At 47.7% G+C, this 17,015-nt stretch overlaps 1 protein-coding gene and 1 pseudogene across 2 annotated transcripts in view; one reads left to right on the top strand and one right to left on the bottom strand.

Annotated features, from left to right (window-relative positions):
• Positions 1-6,675: 6,675 nt before the first annotated feature.
• LOC121821029 (small nucleolar RNA SNORA70) lies at positions 6,676-6,764 on the bottom strand (annotated as a pseudogene).
• Positions 6,765-7,437: 673 nt separating this feature from the next.
• The window catches only part of Ccm2 (CCM2 scaffold protein), a 62,460-nt gene continuing 52,882 nt past the window's right edge, over positions 7,438-17,015 (top strand). For both annotated transcript variants that reach the window (XM_042285635.2, XM_042285637.2), the window contains exon 1: positions 7,438-7,581. In XM_042285635.2, the coding sequence (XP_042141569.1) occupies positions 7,552-7,581 (30 nt within the window). In that variant the 5' untranslated portion in view covers positions 7,438-7,551. The remainder of the gene's footprint in view (positions 7,582-17,015) is intronic.

Genomic DNA, 17,015 nt, shown 5'->3' on the forward strand with positions numbered 1-17,015 from the left:
ATCCCAGCATTTGGGAGGGGGAGGTGGAAGGATCAAAGATTCAGTGTCCGCTTTGGCCAAGTATCAGGCTTGAGATTAGCTCTGACTCAAAAAAGAAACAGGAAAGCAGGAATCACCAAAAACAAGGCTGTTTTGCAGTGGCACCTTGGGAGAAATGAGACTGTGGGTTTTTTTTGTTTTTGTTTTTGGTTTTTGGTTTTTGGATTTTTTTTTTTTTTTCCCGAGACAGGGTTTCTCTGTGTAGCTTTGCACCTTTCCTGGAACTCATTCTGTAGACCAGGCTGGCCTCGAACTCAAAAAGATCTGCCTGCCTCTGCCTCCCAAGTGTTGGAATTAAAGGCGTGTTCTATCACCACCCCATGAGACTGTTATGATTCTGTTTTCATTGTGTGTTATGACACCAGTCCCTTAAACAATCAGACCATTTATACATTTGGGAGTCTGACCCACAACCTGCAGTAGGTTGCACAAGAAACCAGCCCTCAGCTACAGTCATTGGCACAGGAAGCCAGCTCGCTGTAAGTCAGACTTGCAGGAAGCCACGTGTTCTCTGGTGACAATCAAAGAAGCCAATCCATCTATAACTTCTGTGCCAACTCCAAATATTCAGGACCTGATTAACAATTGGCGGCTTCCCTAATTTATGCCCCAGCTTCCAATTTAAGACCAACTACAAGAAGACAACTATGTTCTCCTAAACAAATTTGTGAGGTCCCTGTAATGGACAGACCCTACCCCAATGTATGAACAGGTGCCCACAGTGAACAGACCTAACCCAGTGTGTGAACAGGTGCCCACAGTGGACAGACCTAACCCAGTGTGTGAACAGGTGACCACAGTGGACAGACATAACCAAATGTGTGAACAGGTGCACACAGTGGACAGACCTAACCCAGTGTGTGAACAGGTGACCACAGTGGACAGACATAACCAAATGTGTGAACAGGTGCACACAGTGGACAGACCTAACCCAATGTGTGAACAGGTGACCACAGTGGACAGACATAACCAAATGTGTGAACAGGTGCACACAGTGGACAGACCTAACCCAGTGTGTGAACAGGTGCACACAGTGGACAGACCTAACCCAATGTGTGAACAGGTGTCCACAGTGGACAGACCTAACCCAATGTGTGAACAGGTATACACAGTGGACAGACCTAACCCAATGTGTGAACAGGTGCCCACCGTGGACAGACCTAACCAAAAGTGTGAACAGGTGCACACAGTGGACAGACCTAACCCAGTGTGTGAACAGGTGCACAAAGTGGACAGACCTAACCCAATGTGTGAACAGGTGCCCACAGTGGACAGACCAACCAAATGTGTAAACAGGTGCCCACAGTGGACAGAACTAACCAAATGTGTAAACAGGTGCACAAAGTGGACAGACCTAGCCAAATGTGTGAAATGTACACAGCAGACAGGCCTTATTTGTGGGGTATCCACAGCGGACAGATTCTAGCCAACTGTATGAGGTGCCCAGAGAACAGGTCCTAACTAATTGAGTATGGTGCCCACAGAGGACAGATTCTAAGTTTCTAATCAGAGCTTTCTCTTTCTCCCTTTCTGCCTTGTTCTTTTGTTTGTTTGTTTTGTATCGTTTATTTATTTATTTATTTAACTAATTAATTAATTTATTTATAGACAGAGACTTGTTACGTAACCCCTGCTGGCCTCAAACCTCAAACTCAGGGCAATCCTTCCCTTCACTCTCTTGAGTTCTGGGGTTATAGGTGTAAGCCATCGAGGTGTTATGGAATATTGTTTTACCTATGTAAAGATGTATTACATTGTCTGTGCTGCAGAATGTTACTTTAACTGTGTAAAGGTGTGTTACATTTGTTTATGCTGCATTTGTTTAATGATGTAAGGATGTGTGTTTAATTCTGTAAAGATGTGTTGCGTTTATTTCACCTTGCCTGCCTAAGACACCTGATTGGTCTAATAAAGAGCTGAGCGGCCAATAGCTAGACAGGAGAAGGATTGGCAGGCAGAGAGAATAAATAGGAGGAGGACTCTAGGCTTGAGAGAGGAACAAGGGAAGGGGGAGGAAGAGAGAACAGGGAAGAAAGAGAGGGACGTGCCTGGAGCAAGAAGCCAGGCAGCGGCCAGCCAGCCACGAGAAGCAGAGAAAGTAAGATACACAGAAGGAAAGAAAAGTAAAAAGCCCTGAGGCAAAAGGTAGATAAAGAGAAACAGGTTAATTTAAGTTAAAAGAGTTAGCTAGAAACGAGCCTAGCACTTACAACTAATAAGCCGAGCACTTATAACTAATAAGAAGTCTCCGTGTCATGATTTGGGAGCTGGTTGGTGGACCAAAAGAAAAAGCCTGGCAGGGCAAGGCTATTGTGAGCACAGCACGAAGGTCCTTATGCTCACAGCTGTCCAGGAAAACCAGTAATGATTAAGCACACAGGACTGTCTTCTCAAAGGAAAAGATATAAAACCTGTTCTTCCATCCAGAAAGCTGGCAACTGGTGATCTTTGTTATCTGTTCCACCAGGCCGTATCAGCTCCTACTGCCGGGACTGGAGATACCTAGCAATCTAAACGACCCTTGCAGGCAAGGGCTCCCCAAGCTCCCACAACCAAGATCGGAGATACTTAACAGTCTAAACCCTTACATTACCTGTACAGCCATGGACTCCCGCAAGCTCCCACAACCAGGACCAGAGGTGGCTAATAGCCCAAATGACCTGGGCCCTTAAGTTAGTACAGGTAGCCTATCTCCAGAACCCATCTTCTCAGAAGAAATCACATGTACCCTGAGTTGAGTCCTGATGTAATAATGCTTTCCTGTGCACCAGGACTGTATTACACCAGGACACTTCTTTCCGAATTATACTATGTTTAAATATACTGGCAATAAACCCCCTGGCATCGGACTCTCTAGAAGTTTTGTTTGTTTGTTTTTGTTTTTCATGACAAGATTTCTCTTTGTAACCATCCAGGCTATGCTGGAACAACTTGCTTTGTAGACCAGGCTGGCCTTGAACTCATAGAGATCTGCCTGCCTCTGTCTTCTGAGTGCTGGGATTAAAGATGTGCACCACTACCGCTGGGCTAGAAGTTTTGATCAGGTCTATACAGTCAATCTGAACCGAGTTTTTATTCTCACCTCTTTGAGGTTCATTCTCATGAAAATGTCTTCTGGGTCCCCTTCACAAGCCCACTTTTTAAAAATTAATTTATTTTATGTGCATTGGTGTTTTGCCATGGGTGTCAGGTCCCCTGGAACTGGAGTTACAGACAGTTGTGAGCTGCCATGTGGGTGCCGGAAATTGAACCCAGGTCCTCTGGAAGAACAGCCAGTGCTCTTAACCACTGAGCCATCTCTCCAGTCCCCACAAGCCCAACTTTAGGACATTTTTGTTTGTAGCCCAGGATATCCTTGACCATGCTGTGTAGTAGCTAAGGCTTGCCTTGAGCTCCTAATCTTCCTTCCTGCCTTAGCCTCCTGAGTGCTGGGACACAGTGAGCCACATGCCCAGAAATTAGGGCATTCTCAAAACATTTTCTACTAAAGGGCTTTTCCACTTTGCACGTCTTTGAGTCTGTAAACAGGATGATTGTGATAAAACTCCTAGTGTAGCAAGCTCCGGACACACCTCTGGAAAAGTCTCTGCCTGTCTTGTTTTGTTTGCTCATCTTAATTTATCTATATAGTTATCACTACATGACCAGCAGTAGGTGGAGTTTTACTTGAAGTATGGGCTGTGTGCAGAGATGAGGTGGGGGCATTCCAAGTGGTTCCGAAGGGGCAGAGAGACTCAGTCTAAATGCTAAGGGAGGTTGTAGCTGTATTTTCTGTTACAGCATGGTAAATATGGAGGAATGCAGCTCAGTTGGTAGCATGCTTGCCAAGTATACATGAAGCCCCAGGTTTGTTCTCTAGCAAGGATAAACCCTGTGTATGGTGGCACATGTCAGTAATCCCAGTGCTCTGCAGATAGAGGCAGGAAGATTAGAAATTCAAGGCCGTTTGTGATAGAGACCATGTTGGATCATAGGAGACCCGACTCAAACAAACCAAGAGTGATATATGTGGAAAGATACATTTTTATTATTTATTTATTTATTTTTTGAGACAAGGTTTCTCTGTGTAGTTTTGGTGTCCTGTCCTGGATCTTGCTCTGTAGCCCAGGCTGGCCTCGAACTCAGAGATCCACCTGCCTCTGCCTCCCGAGTGCTGGGATTAAAGGCGTGTGCCACTGCCCCCGAGCCAGTTCTGTATTTTGACTGATAGATTAGGCCATGTAATAATGTTTTCAATTGCACATGTTCCTTTCTGTAATGCATCTGATTTAATCATGTGCACAGCCAATTATGCACTAGCATGGGTTAGTAAGTAGGGAATTCTCTCTGAAGGTTCATCTGAGGCCACAGATTTGCTGTACTGTGGATGCATCCCAAAACAGCTCAGGCTGGATAATGCCCCTATCCTGTACCAGGATGCATTAGAGACATAATGTTGAAGAATATTATTTTAAGGTGCGTTACTTTTGCTTATGCTGCATTTGTTTAACTCTGTGAAGCTGTGTTACTGTGCCTGTCTAAACACCTGATGGTCTAATAAAGAGCTGAATGGCCAATAGCAAGGCAGGAGAAAGGATAGGCGGGGCTGGCAGGCAGAGAGACTAGATAGAGGGAGAAATCTGGGAGGGGAAAAAATCCAGCAGCCAGAGAAGGAAGAGGACTCCAGGGGCCAGTCACCCAGCTACACAGCGAGCCACAGAGTAAGAGTAAGATTTACAGAAGTAAGAGAATGGGAAAAGCCCAGAGGCAAAAGGTAGATGGGATAATTTAAGCTAAAGAAAGCTGGCAAGAAACTAAGCCAGGCATTCATAATTAAGAATAAACCTCCATGCTGGGCGGTGGTGGCACACACCTTTAATCCCAGCACTTTGGAGGCAGAGGCAGGTGGATCTCTGTGAGTTCGAGGCCAGCCTGGTCTACAGAGTGAGATCCAGGAAAGGCGCAAAGTTACACAGAGAAACCCTGTCTTGAAAAACCAAAAAAAAAAAAAAAAAAAAAAAAGGAATAAACCTCCATGTGTGACTTATTTGGGAGCTGGGTGGAGGGCCCGCCAAAAGAGCAAAAACCTCCAACAACAACATAGTTTAGTAGAACTGTCTAAATTTGTTGGTAGGGGCAGATAAATGTATACTATTTTTCATAGAGAGGAGTATGTGTGTCTGATGCAGATTTGGGTTCAAGATTGCCAGACGCAATTATCCAGAGAGGGTGTTTGAACATAGTGTGTGCAGTAAAGGATCGAAGTTGCATTATTAGAAGAGGGGTTGTGTAGCACCAGATCGAGTCGCAGGCTGTGAAACTATTTCCCAAGCTTGCTTGCCTCAGTTCTTTTTATAGCTTTGGTCAGAACTGGGAAGAGAAAAACTGCATTCATTCAGACTCCCCTCTAGCAACTATAGCTTATGAAAAGATGATGTAAAATCCAGGCCGTAAGGGCTAGAGAGATGGCTCTGTGGTTAAGATGAGAACACTACATAGAATACGTAACTGTGGAGTGCTCAGCCTCAAACGGGGCGCCTACAGCACACCCTCCTTGAGGCTCAGGGACCATCACTGAAGAGGGAGTAGAAAGATTATAAAAGCCAGAGAGAGGTGCAGGGTGCTTGTAGCGGTGGTGGTGTGTGCCTTTAACCCCAGCACTTGGGAGGCAGAGACAATCAGATCTCTGTGATTTCTAGGCTACCCTGCTCTACACAGTAAGTGCTAAAACAGCCAGAATCACATAGGAGACTCATTCTCAAAAAAAAAAAAAAAAAAAAAGCCAGAGGTTTGGGGAAGGGCTGGGGCAAAAATAATGTGTTTTCTGGATATGACAGGACTCCTGCGCTCCTGAACACATAGCAGTAGCTGTGGATGCCTGCATAAGACCTGCACAAGAACAAACCAGTCAGCATTCTAGTATGGAGTGGCAAGGAATTCATGAGCCTCCCCCAACTCACAGTGGAACTGAGGACTGGAGGTCCCTATTGCAAAGGAGAAGTGCATGTGGCCCCGAGAGAACCATATTACAATTAGCAGGATACTTAATATTTTAAAATAAATATTGGCTTCATTTAGCATTGGTTTACCATGGGAAAAGTCCTTACTCGGGGTTGGTGAAACAGCTTGCTTTTGAAAACCACCTGATTCTCTGAAACTGTTCTCTGAATGTGATCAACTATTATATGTGGATTGTTAAGACTCTACAACTTTATTTTGAATGTCCTTGCTGTTGTAACTTATTTTCCTGAGGTGCCTAAGATAGGAGAGAATAAAGCTTTTTTGAAAACAATCTTTCTTGGCTTGGGTGTGAGATTAGTGAACACAGTGGGTTGGCGGGACTATAGGGTCTATAACTTTCCAGGGAACGCACAGCCACACCCCATGAGCGGTCTCTCAGCTACTAGTCTTTACATTTATTATCATTAAACTTAAGTGAATCCTCCCTTCTTAGAGATGCGGGTCTTCTGGCAGCCAAGGAAGTTGGCTGCATAAAGCCTCAACCACATGCTCCTTATTGCAAATGGACACAATGACCTGGCCGAGGTGAACTCTGGCCACACTATACTTGGCAGCTTCCCAAATGCACCCTGAATATGTGCGTCGCTGGAGCCTAGATTGGAAACATGAGCTCGGAAACATGAATATCCACCAGAACACTATCCTCAAGGTCCCTTAGGGCAATCCATACAGACAACAGGTTGCGTACACTACCAAGGAGGCTACTGTTGGCAGCCATTGTACATTTTTGGATTCTTTTTTTTTTTTCCCTAAGTCTCTGGTAGCCACGGCTGACCTTGTCCTCCTGATCTCCCTGGTCTCTACCAGTCAAGTGCGAGGACTACCCAGGCGTGTGCCGCCACACCCAGCCAGAACAGAAAGTTACTAGAAAAAGGTTTCCTTGTGGCTCAGAGTAACAAGCCAGAGAAGCCAAGTGGCAGCGCGCCCAGCAGCAGGGTTGAAGCGTGGCCCTGCCCCCTCCCCGGGCCTTGAGGACCCGCCTCCCGGGGCGCGAGGCAGGCTGGGAAGTCGGCCTCCCTAAAGATGGCGGCAGAATTGAAAAGTCGGAGCCGCTTCCGCGGGCGCCCTCACGGCCCCGCAGGGTTCGGGCGAGCGGGAGTGTAGGGGAGGAGGGCGCCCTTTCAGAGCGGACGGGGCGGGTCGGGGGGAGGGCCGGCGTACTCCCTCGGCTCTGACGCGGTGTGGAGGGTCAGGGGTGAGCCCCGGGTCTCTTCGGGGAGCACTCCGGAGAGTCCTCCAGGCCGGGCAAGACGGCGCCCGCCACGGGGCCCCGAGCCTCCCTCGGGCCGGAAGTGCGGGCGCGCCGAGGCTGTGGGCGGGGCGCGAGGGGGCGGGGTCTCTGCGGTGGGCCGGCTCCCTAGGTCCGGAAGTGCGGGTGGGGCGCGGCCGGGGCGGAGACTGCGGGCGGGCAGGCGGCGCGGTGAGCGCGGGGGTGGCGGGCCCAGAGCGAGCATGTAGCGGCCGCTGGCGGTGGGGCTCCCGGGGCGGGCCACGGGGGCCGCATGCGGCGACATGGAGGAGGAGGGCAAGAAGGGCAAGAAGGTGAGCGCTCACCGGCGCGTCCTGCCGCGGGGCCGGGGCGTGGGGTGGGGGTCCCTCCGGGAGGGCGGGCGGGAGGGCGGGCGGCGGAGCAGCGGGCTGGGACAGTGGTCAGGTGGGCCTGCGGCTCGCGGAGGAAGTGCCGCGCCTTTCCGGGGGAGGGGGGTCCCCTTTGCTGCTCGCCCCGGGCCGGCTCAGACGCCCTGCCAGGGGGCCCGCCTTCCCCGCGCGCCGGGCTGGGACCGCAGAGGAAGTGGGCCCAGCGAGGGGCCAGGAGGTGGCCAGGACTGTGCGATGACCGGCGACGCTTTCACTGCCCACTTGGCTTTGTTTTGGGATGTCCAGTAGAAGCAGAGATGGCCTTAGCTTCTCGGCCGGTTCGCTCGTCGACTTGTCGCTCGTACTTAATACCATTGAGTGATTTCAGTGACGTTATGTTTGGCAGTAAGATTTAGGACATGGTTCAAGAGGCTCCTTCGTTTATGTAGTTTAAAAAATGTGGCTTTAATTACAGACTGGAGTAGTTGATAAAGAACATTTTAAGGAGCCTGGGAAGACCATGTCGGGGATGAACTGCCATTAAAGCGGAAAGTGGGGTTTGATAAAATGTATCCCTTTCAAATAAATGCTTTGCAATCTTAATGTTTTGCCTGTCCTGTCATTTTCATTTTGAGAAATGTGTGTACTTTATGGAAAAGTTTAAAACAGACTTTGATGTCCTAGCTCTGTTACCATCCGGGCTCCTGTACTCGGTTAATTGGCCAGGCTACTCATCACCTTGTTTTAGGAGGTGTCCCATTTATTAGAAAGTCTTACTTGGAATGGAGTAAAGCCAGGTGGCCTTCAGGGAGTCCAGACCAGCAGCGCTGCCCCCACTTTCTTATTGTTTCAAGACAGAGACATGCACTTGCTGTTTAGATGCCCTATCAGTCTGTTGCCTCCGAAGACGGTTTAAAGCTGGGAAACAGCCCAGCAAAGTGATTCAGCCTACAAGTGTTCTACAGAAAAGGGGGAGCTGAGTAGTGTAGAAGGATTTAGCTAGAAAAGAGGGGTGCTGTTTAAGAAGGACCTGGCTGAAGTGTGAATGACGCTGAATTGTGCTAAAATTTGTGCCAGCTGGTCTTTGCATTGCCAGTAGCCTAGAACCCTGGGGACTAGTCACCTGCTGTATTTGCACCACAAGCTGGAGTGCCCTATAGGACACCTGGCCCACATTCTTGTCTGGACAAATTGCTGGCTGATTTTTGTTTTGTGTATCATACCAGTTGGGGCGGAAAGCTGAGGAGCAGAGAGATGCATTAAGACTTCCCCTGAGCTTTTGGATTAGTAGTAAGAAAATGTTGCAGTTGTGGGTAATGGAAAAAAAAAATGGGTATAGACAAAGGTTGTGATTAGTTTCATTGTCTTTTAGAGGAGGTAATGTGCTGTGTCAGGACCTACACTAGCAATTGTATGTGTTCTGCCACTTGCGTCTGTCCCCTGTAAGCAAGAGAGACAACCTTTGGGACATGGATTCCTTTGTAGGCCATGACTTAACACATTTTACCAGGTATCTTCTGGTTTGGAGCTGGCAGAAGCTTCCTCATGTGCTTTGTTTTTGTTTTTTTGAGACAGGGTTTCTTATGCTTTGTAGCCCTGGCTGTCTTGAAACGTGCTATCTAGACCAGCTTGGCCTCAAACTCACAGAGCTTCTGCCTCTTGAGGACTGGGTTAAAGGCGAGCGCCACTACACCTGGGCTCCTCATGCGCTCTTTAATATGTGATGTCTCCTCCAACTTAGGAGTGTAAGTGTTTCTCATAATGGTCAGTTAACCAGAGATACTTGTTTTAAACATTTAATAGATTCAGCCAATCTCCCCTCCCCCAGACGGTTTCTTTGTGTAGCCCTGGCTGACCTGGAACTGGCTTTGTAAACCAGGCTGGCCTTGAACTCAAGAGATTCACTTGCCTCTGCCGAGTGCTAGGACAAAAGGTGTGCACCACCACCACTTGGCTACAAATTCAGTCTTAATAAATTTTATTAGTTTGGACATGTCAGTGCTGTTAGCTCCTTCAGAAAGATGTAAATTTGAGCCTATGAAAATGTGAATGGGGACTGAAGGTGTAGCTTGATTGGTAGAGTGCTTGTCTGCTAGGCCTGCAGCCCTGGTTTCAATCCCCAATGCTTTATAAAAGAGGCATGATGATGTTTTGTAATCCTGGCACTTGGAAGGGGGAGGTAGGAAGGAGGCTCCTTGGACATCCTTGGCAGCTTACAATGGATGGTGGTCAACCTAGGGTATATAAGAACCTGTCTCAAAACAACAAAAACTGGACTGTCAGGCCTTTCCCAGGTCTCAAATACTTAACTTGTTCCTATGTCTTGTCAAGTAGTGATTGAGATCTATTTTACTCTGGCCTATTCTTCAGACAGAAATCAGTGAACTGCTAGTGATCCAGAGGACCAAGTAGATTTCATGGAAGTGGCCCCAGGTGCTGTCCTGCGGTTTTTCAAGCTACCAGAGCACACAGAAGTATGGTGACTATACATTTCTAGCAGGATATAGTTTATCATGCAATCTGCTGAATCCCTGTTGTGCCCTGTGAACCAATTGTAATGGAGATGCCAGAAAAGCCAGAGAGCTTTCAGAGCTAGCTGGTGTAGAGCTGGATCAATACCACCAATCCAGAGGGGTGAGTGCATCAGAGAATCTGGCTGCTAGAGTTGTGGGTCCTGTGAAGGGATGTCTGCAGACAGGGGGGTGAGTGTATCAGAGAAACTGACTCCTTAGAGTTGTGGGTCCTGTGAAGGGATGTCTGCAGACAGAGGGGTGAGTGCATCAGAGAAACTGGCTGCTAGAGTTGTGGGTCCCGTGAAGGGATGTCTGCAGAGTGGCTGGTGCTTTTCTGAAAGTACCTGTTTTGGGTTTGGTAAATGAGACTCTTGTTATATTCAAGTTTTACTTTTAATTAAAAAAGATTTTTTTTTTTTTTTTTTTTTTTTTTTTGGTTTTTCGAGACAGGGTTTCTCTGTGTAGCTTTGCGCCTTTCCTGGAACTCACTTGGTAGCCCAGGCTGGCCTCGAACTCACAGAGATCCGCCTGGCTCTGCCTCCCGAGTGCTGGGATTAAAGGCGTGAGCCACCACCGCCCGGCACTAAAAAAGATTTTTAATGAATTTTGTGTACATTGGCCTGCATTTGTGTGTGAGGGTGTCAGACCTCATGAAACTGGAGCTGCTATGTGGTTGCTGGGAGTTGAACCCAGATCAGTCTCTCCAGCTCCTTTTAATTTTATATATGTGTACTTATCTGGGTGTGGGCACATGTGTGCGGGTACCCTCTGGAGCTGGACTTAGAAGCAGTTGTGAGCCAGCAGGCAGGGTGCTAGGAGTTAAACTGGAGTCCTGTACAAGAACAGTAAGCGCTTTTGACTCCTGAGCCATCTCTCTCCCCAGCCCTGAAGAAGGCTCTTACTTACAGAATAGTCTCAGATGTGTATATTATAGCCCTGTTCTGTTATGATACAATGCAAACCCCCAACACCACGTTTTTTTAGGGTTTCTCTATTAGCCCTGGCTATCCTGGAACTCACTCTGTAGACTGGCTAGCCTTGAACTCACATCTGCCTGCCTCTGCCTCGCAAGTGCTAGGATTAAAGGTGAATACCACCATTGCCTGATGACCTTGAACTCTGATATTCCTGTCTCCACTTCTGAGGGCTGGGATTGTAATTGTTCACTTGGGAACTCAGTACAGGGCTTTGTATGGGACAAATAGTCAATCACTATCAATTAAGACGCATTCTGTTTTCCTACCTTTTTAAAAACAGGTTCTTATTAGCCCAGGCTGGTCTGGAACTCATGTTGAAGCTCAGAATGACTTTGAGTCATTCAGCTTCTGATCCTCCTGCTTCTACCTCCTCAGTATTGGGACCATAGGTGTGCACCACCTAGTCTGGATTTATGGAGACTCAGGGCCTTGTGCATGCTAAGCAGGTCCTCTGCTAACTAAACTAGATCCCTGACCCTGTAATTTCTTTTTCTTTCTTTCTCTCTTTTGGTTTGTTTTTGGAGACAGGGTCTCATGTTCCAGATGGGTTTGGAACTTCCTTGCCCTGTTTATGCAGTGTTGGGGATCAATCCCACAGTTTTGTGCATGCTAGGCAAGAACTCTACCAACTGAGCCACATTTCTAGTTCCTCTTGGATCCTCTTCTTGAAGCAGGGTCTTGCTGTGTAGACTTGGCTATCCTGAAACTTAGTGGCTTCAAATTTGTGACAGCCCCCTATTACTGTTTTTATTTTTATTTTTTTTTACTTTGATTTTTCAAGGCAGGGTTTCTCTGTGAAACAGTCCTGGCTGTCCTGGATCTTGCTCTGCAGACCAGGCTGGCCTCGAACTCACAGAGATCCGCCTGCCTCTGCCTCCCAAGTGCTGGGATTAAAGGAGTGTGCCACCACCACCTGGCTGTTTTTATTTTTTTAGATTTATTATGTTGTGTGTATTTTGCCCAATGTATGTACACCACATCTGTGCATGTGCCCAAGGGGGTCAGAAGAGGGCATTGGATCTTGAGTTACAGACAACTGTGAGCTGCCATATAGGTGCTGGGAGTGGAACCCTGGGTTCTCTGCAGGAGGAACGAATGCTCCTAAGGCTGAGCCAACTCTCTAGCCCCTTACTTGGTTGTGTGTGTGTGTGTGTCCACTAATTGGCATATGGAGGTCAAAGAACAACCTGTAGGAGGGGAGCTTGATTCCCATTCTCCTCTTTGGTGCCTTGAAAGTGCCTGTAATTCCAGTTCCAGGCCATTTGATGCCTTCAGCTGGCCTCCATGGGCGCCCACCCAGAGGTGGCTTACACTCACATAAGCACACACGACATACAGATACATTTTTTTTTTTTCCTTCAGGGTCTGGCCATATGCCCATGACTGGCCAAGATCTTGCTATGTAGCCCAGGCTAGCATTGAATTCACAGAGATCCATCTTCCTCTGCCTCCCAAGTGCTAAGATTGAAGGCATGTGCCACCATGCCTCGTCAAAATGAAATCTTTTCTTATTTTTTTTGTTTTATTTGTTTGTTTTTGAGACAGAGTCTCTTCTGCATAGCCCTGGCTGTCTTGGAACTCACTCTGTAGACCGGGCTGACCTCAGACTCAGAGATCCACCTGTTTCTGCTGGGATTGAAGGCACGCCCAGTCCAAAAAAAATTTAAAAGACAGGTATATACTACCACGTGGGTCATGGTGTTCAAACTCAGGTTGTCAGATGGCTAAAAACCGTCTCTTTCAAGGTGTGCACCACTGTGTCTGCCCTTTTCTTAAAACAGGGTCTTCTGTTATTTAGTCCAGCCTGGATTTGCTGTGTATCTGAGGATGGCCTCGAACTGCTGACTTGCCTCCACCTCTCAAGTTCTGGGATAATAGCTGTACATGACACCATGCCTCGTTACTGTCCAGGACTGAAGTGGTCTTTATTTACTGCAGTGCCATGCCATGCTACCTATAGTGAGAAGAGGGTTAAAGACCTCCAGCTTTGGGAAGCTGGCCCCCTAGATGTCAAATCAGACTAGGAGAGATGCTGCGCTGCATTAGGAACGACAGGATGATGGATAGCACCAGCAAGGTCTAGGTGGGGACCTGGGGCTACTGCTGAAGTCTGAAGCAGAGAAGGGATAGAGACACCTGTAAACTGTTCACTTGGGCCACAGGAGATTGATGTCCGGTCTGTACCAGTCTACTTATCCACTCGGTGAACGCTGGTCCGCACCACCAGTGGCCAGCACAGACACCGGACAGAGCAGCCTCTGGGTAGGAAGCGGAGCCAAGGTCAGGTGGAAGAAGTTTTGATACAAATGATCAGGGGGGTAGGGAGGCAACCCCCATGCCTGTCTTCAAACAGGATTGATGAGTAGGCAGCCTTTTTTGTTACTTTGTTCTCATTCCTGCTTATACTAGTGTGGGTTGAATTCCACCCTGCACCCCCCAGTTCAACCCACACAATCTCCCAAGGTGACTGTATAGGGAGGGAGAGGTCTTTAAAGAGGTGTCTAAATGTTTCTTGTTAATTGTTTTTGAGACAGGATCTCTAGCTTAGGCTGCCCGGGACTTGATTGAAGCTATGGAGACTTTCCTGTCTTAGCTCTGCATACTGAAATGACAGGCAGCCACCATTCCTGGCAAGAGATGCCTAGGTGTAAATGGGGTGATCTGATTTGATTGGTGTTATTATGAGAAGATTTAGACACAGTCTGGGATCCAGGAAGAAGATGCCATCCATCTGCAAGCACAGGAGAAGGCCAGTAAAAGCACCCCTGCCTACGCTTTGATCTTGAGTCTCCAGCTCCTGGAGCTGGGAGAGGATAAGCTTCAGTGGATCAAACAAGCCATTTTTTTTTTTTAAATTAACTTTAATTTTGGCAGTACTGGGTATTGAACCTAGGACCTTAAGTATACTAGGCAAGTACTCTACCAGTGAGTGAACATCTGGGGTTTTTACCATGAGTTTATAATACGTCTTGGTGACCCTAGGATGATTTTTTTTTTTTTTTTTTTTTTTTTTTGAGACATAAGGTTTCTATGTGTAGCTCTGGCGAACCTGAAACTTGTTCTGTAGACCAGGCTGGCCTTGAACTCAGAAATCTGCCTGCTTCTGCCTCCTGAGTGCTGGGATTAAAGTTATGTGACACCACCACCTAGCCTAGGAAGAGTTTTTTGAAAAAATGTTCTCCCTTTGTCTCTCTCTGTGTGAGTTTGTGTGCCTGTTTATTTATGCAGGTGTACTTACTTGTACACATGGAGGCAGATTAAACATTGTCATCCTCTATTGCTCGCACATTGACAAGGTCTCAGTGAACCTGGAGCTCTCTGTTTCAGTTAAGGTTGGCTGGTCAGTGATCTACCTGACCTCAGTCTCCAGCTCTTAGGTTACAGATGTAACCATGCCTGACCTTTTCATGAATGCCAGGGACTGAACTCATGGGATCTGTGCTTTGTACAGCAGGCCTTTGGCCCACTGAGGCATCCTCACCCCCTTAGCGGGGTATCTCAAGGCTGACTCCAGAGGGCAGTTTGTAGCTGGGAGGACTGTGTTCCTGGAGGTTTCTGAGGAGCCGATCTATATGGTCGCTCTGGACAAGCTCCATTGTATTTTGTAAAGACCCTATGGCTGCATCTCACCCTATTAGAGGGACTTGAGACAGCATTTTACTCTGGCCCTGGCTGCCCCAGAATTCACTGTGTGTGTAGCCTAGGCTGGCCTTGAACTTGTAGTGACGATCCATCTTCAACCTCATTGCAGGCATGAACCATCAGAGATGGCTGCAGTCCATTCTTTATGGCCAAGAAACGCATGAGTATTTTGGGTATAGACCCTGTGGGGGACCAGGTTTTATCTTTAGGGGTCTGTAGCAGGAATGTAGCTATGACCTGCATAAATCCCACTGTCGTTGGGAGGCTGGATCCCTTCAGTTTGCTGTCACTGCTACACTTGTCACTAGTCTGAGAGAAGCAGCAGGCTTTGCTTTTGTTGTTGACAGGCTCTCCCTGTGTAGCCCTGGCTGGTGTGGTGCTGGCTGTGTAGACCAGGCTGGCCTTGAACTCAGGACGGTGCCTGCTTCTTGGCTGTAGCAGCAGTTCTCCGTAGCTCACCGTGCAGAGGTGAAAGGGTTTGGGTTTGGACTGTCCAGTGAGACAGTAGAGGTGTGGTTTTTGGATTTCTGGTGCTGAGGGTTGAAACACCCAGTGCCTCGTGAATGTGAGGCATGGGCTCTATCACTGAGCCGCATCCCCAGCCCAGCCTTTTTCTTTTCCGTCCTTCCAATACAAATCGGAAAATTTCTTCCCTTAGGTCTGTGCTGGTGCCAAAAAACGTGACACTGTTTTTCCTCCCCAGTGTACCTGATTGGTAACAGTTTTTTCTCTGGATTGTGTAAAGAATTAGGCATTTGACTGCAGGCATTACATGTGTACAATGAAAGTTTAATCCTCTTCAATGAGCACAGTAGGAAGTTGGAATTTGGCTTTTGTTTGGGGCTTAAAGTGGTGTATCATGTAACCCGGGGAGGTAGGATCTGAAAGTGAGCAAACTGGTCAGCCTAAACCCGGGGGTTACTGTTCTTACCTTACAGGACTTCAGGTGTGGTGCCATTTGGGTGCAAAGCACATTTCATGTGCGGGATTACTTGTAACTTTGAGGGTAAAAAAGAAAAAGTAAAATGTTTGTATTCATCCTGTAGTTTAAAATTGCATAAAAGTTTTTCCAAAAATCTTTAACCTACTTTGTGTGTATTGTGCCGTGAGCCCTGCGTCTTCTGTGACTTACAGTATCCCTTCTCCTTTCTTGGTTTACATGGAGCGAACCTAGGGGCTGGGCATGGTGCAGCACACGTGGTCCCCACACTGGAAGGCAGAGACAGGTGGATCTCTGGGGGTTGGAGACCAGCCTGGTCTACATAGTGAGTTCCAGGCCAGCCTGCTTTACCTCGTGAGACCCTGTCTCAAAAGTGGGGAGGGCCTGGAGATGGCCCATTGGTAGAGAAAGAACACTGGCGGCTCTTCCAGAGGACCCAGGTTCAATTCCTTAGAATCTACATAGCAGAAGCCATCTGTAACTCCAGTTCCAGGGGATCTGATGTTCTCTTCCTAGCCTTCTTGGGCACCAGGCATGAACATGGTACACAGATACACATACAAGCAAATCACCCAGACATAACAATAAATAAAATTTAAAGAGAAAAGGAGATGACCCCGATTGGCAGGCTCACATGTAAGAATATATCCTGGGTCTGGTAACGTCTGGCTGTTGTGTGTGTGTGCTGTTCAGTAACTCACTAGCTCCTGGCTGGTGGCATCTGGCGTCAGCCCCCGGCCGGCTACTTTTTTGAGACCCCTCTCACAATATTGTCTGTCTTGATCCCGAAACCCCAAGGTGACTGTGGCTCGTTTGCTTCCCTTTTTTCAACCCAGCCACCATGGCAGCATTTTATTTTTTAACATTTATTTTTATTTTGTGTTTGTGAATGTTTTGCTTGAATGTCTGTGCACCATGTGCATGCAGTGCCTGTGGAAGCCAGAAGAGGGCAACAGGTCTCCTGATAGACAGTTGTGAGGTGCTGTGTGGGTGTTAGGGTTGAACCCACAGACTGTGCGAGAACAGCCAATGTGCAAGAGCAGCCAATGCTCTAACTGCTGAGCTGTCTCTCCAGTCCTCCGGTATTTTGTCATGAATTTTATTATTGTTTTCTTTTTATCTTCAGACGTTCTGGGATTTATTGTACCTGTATTGTTGTTGTTGTTGTTGTTGTTGTTTTGGCTCCTTCTCCAGAATCGAACCCTGATTCCCCGTCACCCGTGGTCACCACGGTAGGCACGGCGACTACCATCGAAAGTTGATAGGGCAGACGTTCAAATGGGTCGTTGTTGCCACGGAGGGCGTGCGATTGGCCCGGGGTTATCT

Source organism: Peromyscus maniculatus, chromosome 10, assembly GCF_049852395.1.
Source record: "Peromyscus maniculatus bairdii isolate BWxNUB_F1_BW_parent chromosome 10, HU_Pman_BW_mat_3.1, whole genome shotgun sequence".
Lineage (NCBI taxonomy): Eukaryota > Metazoa > Chordata > Mammalia > Rodentia > Cricetidae > Peromyscus > Peromyscus maniculatus.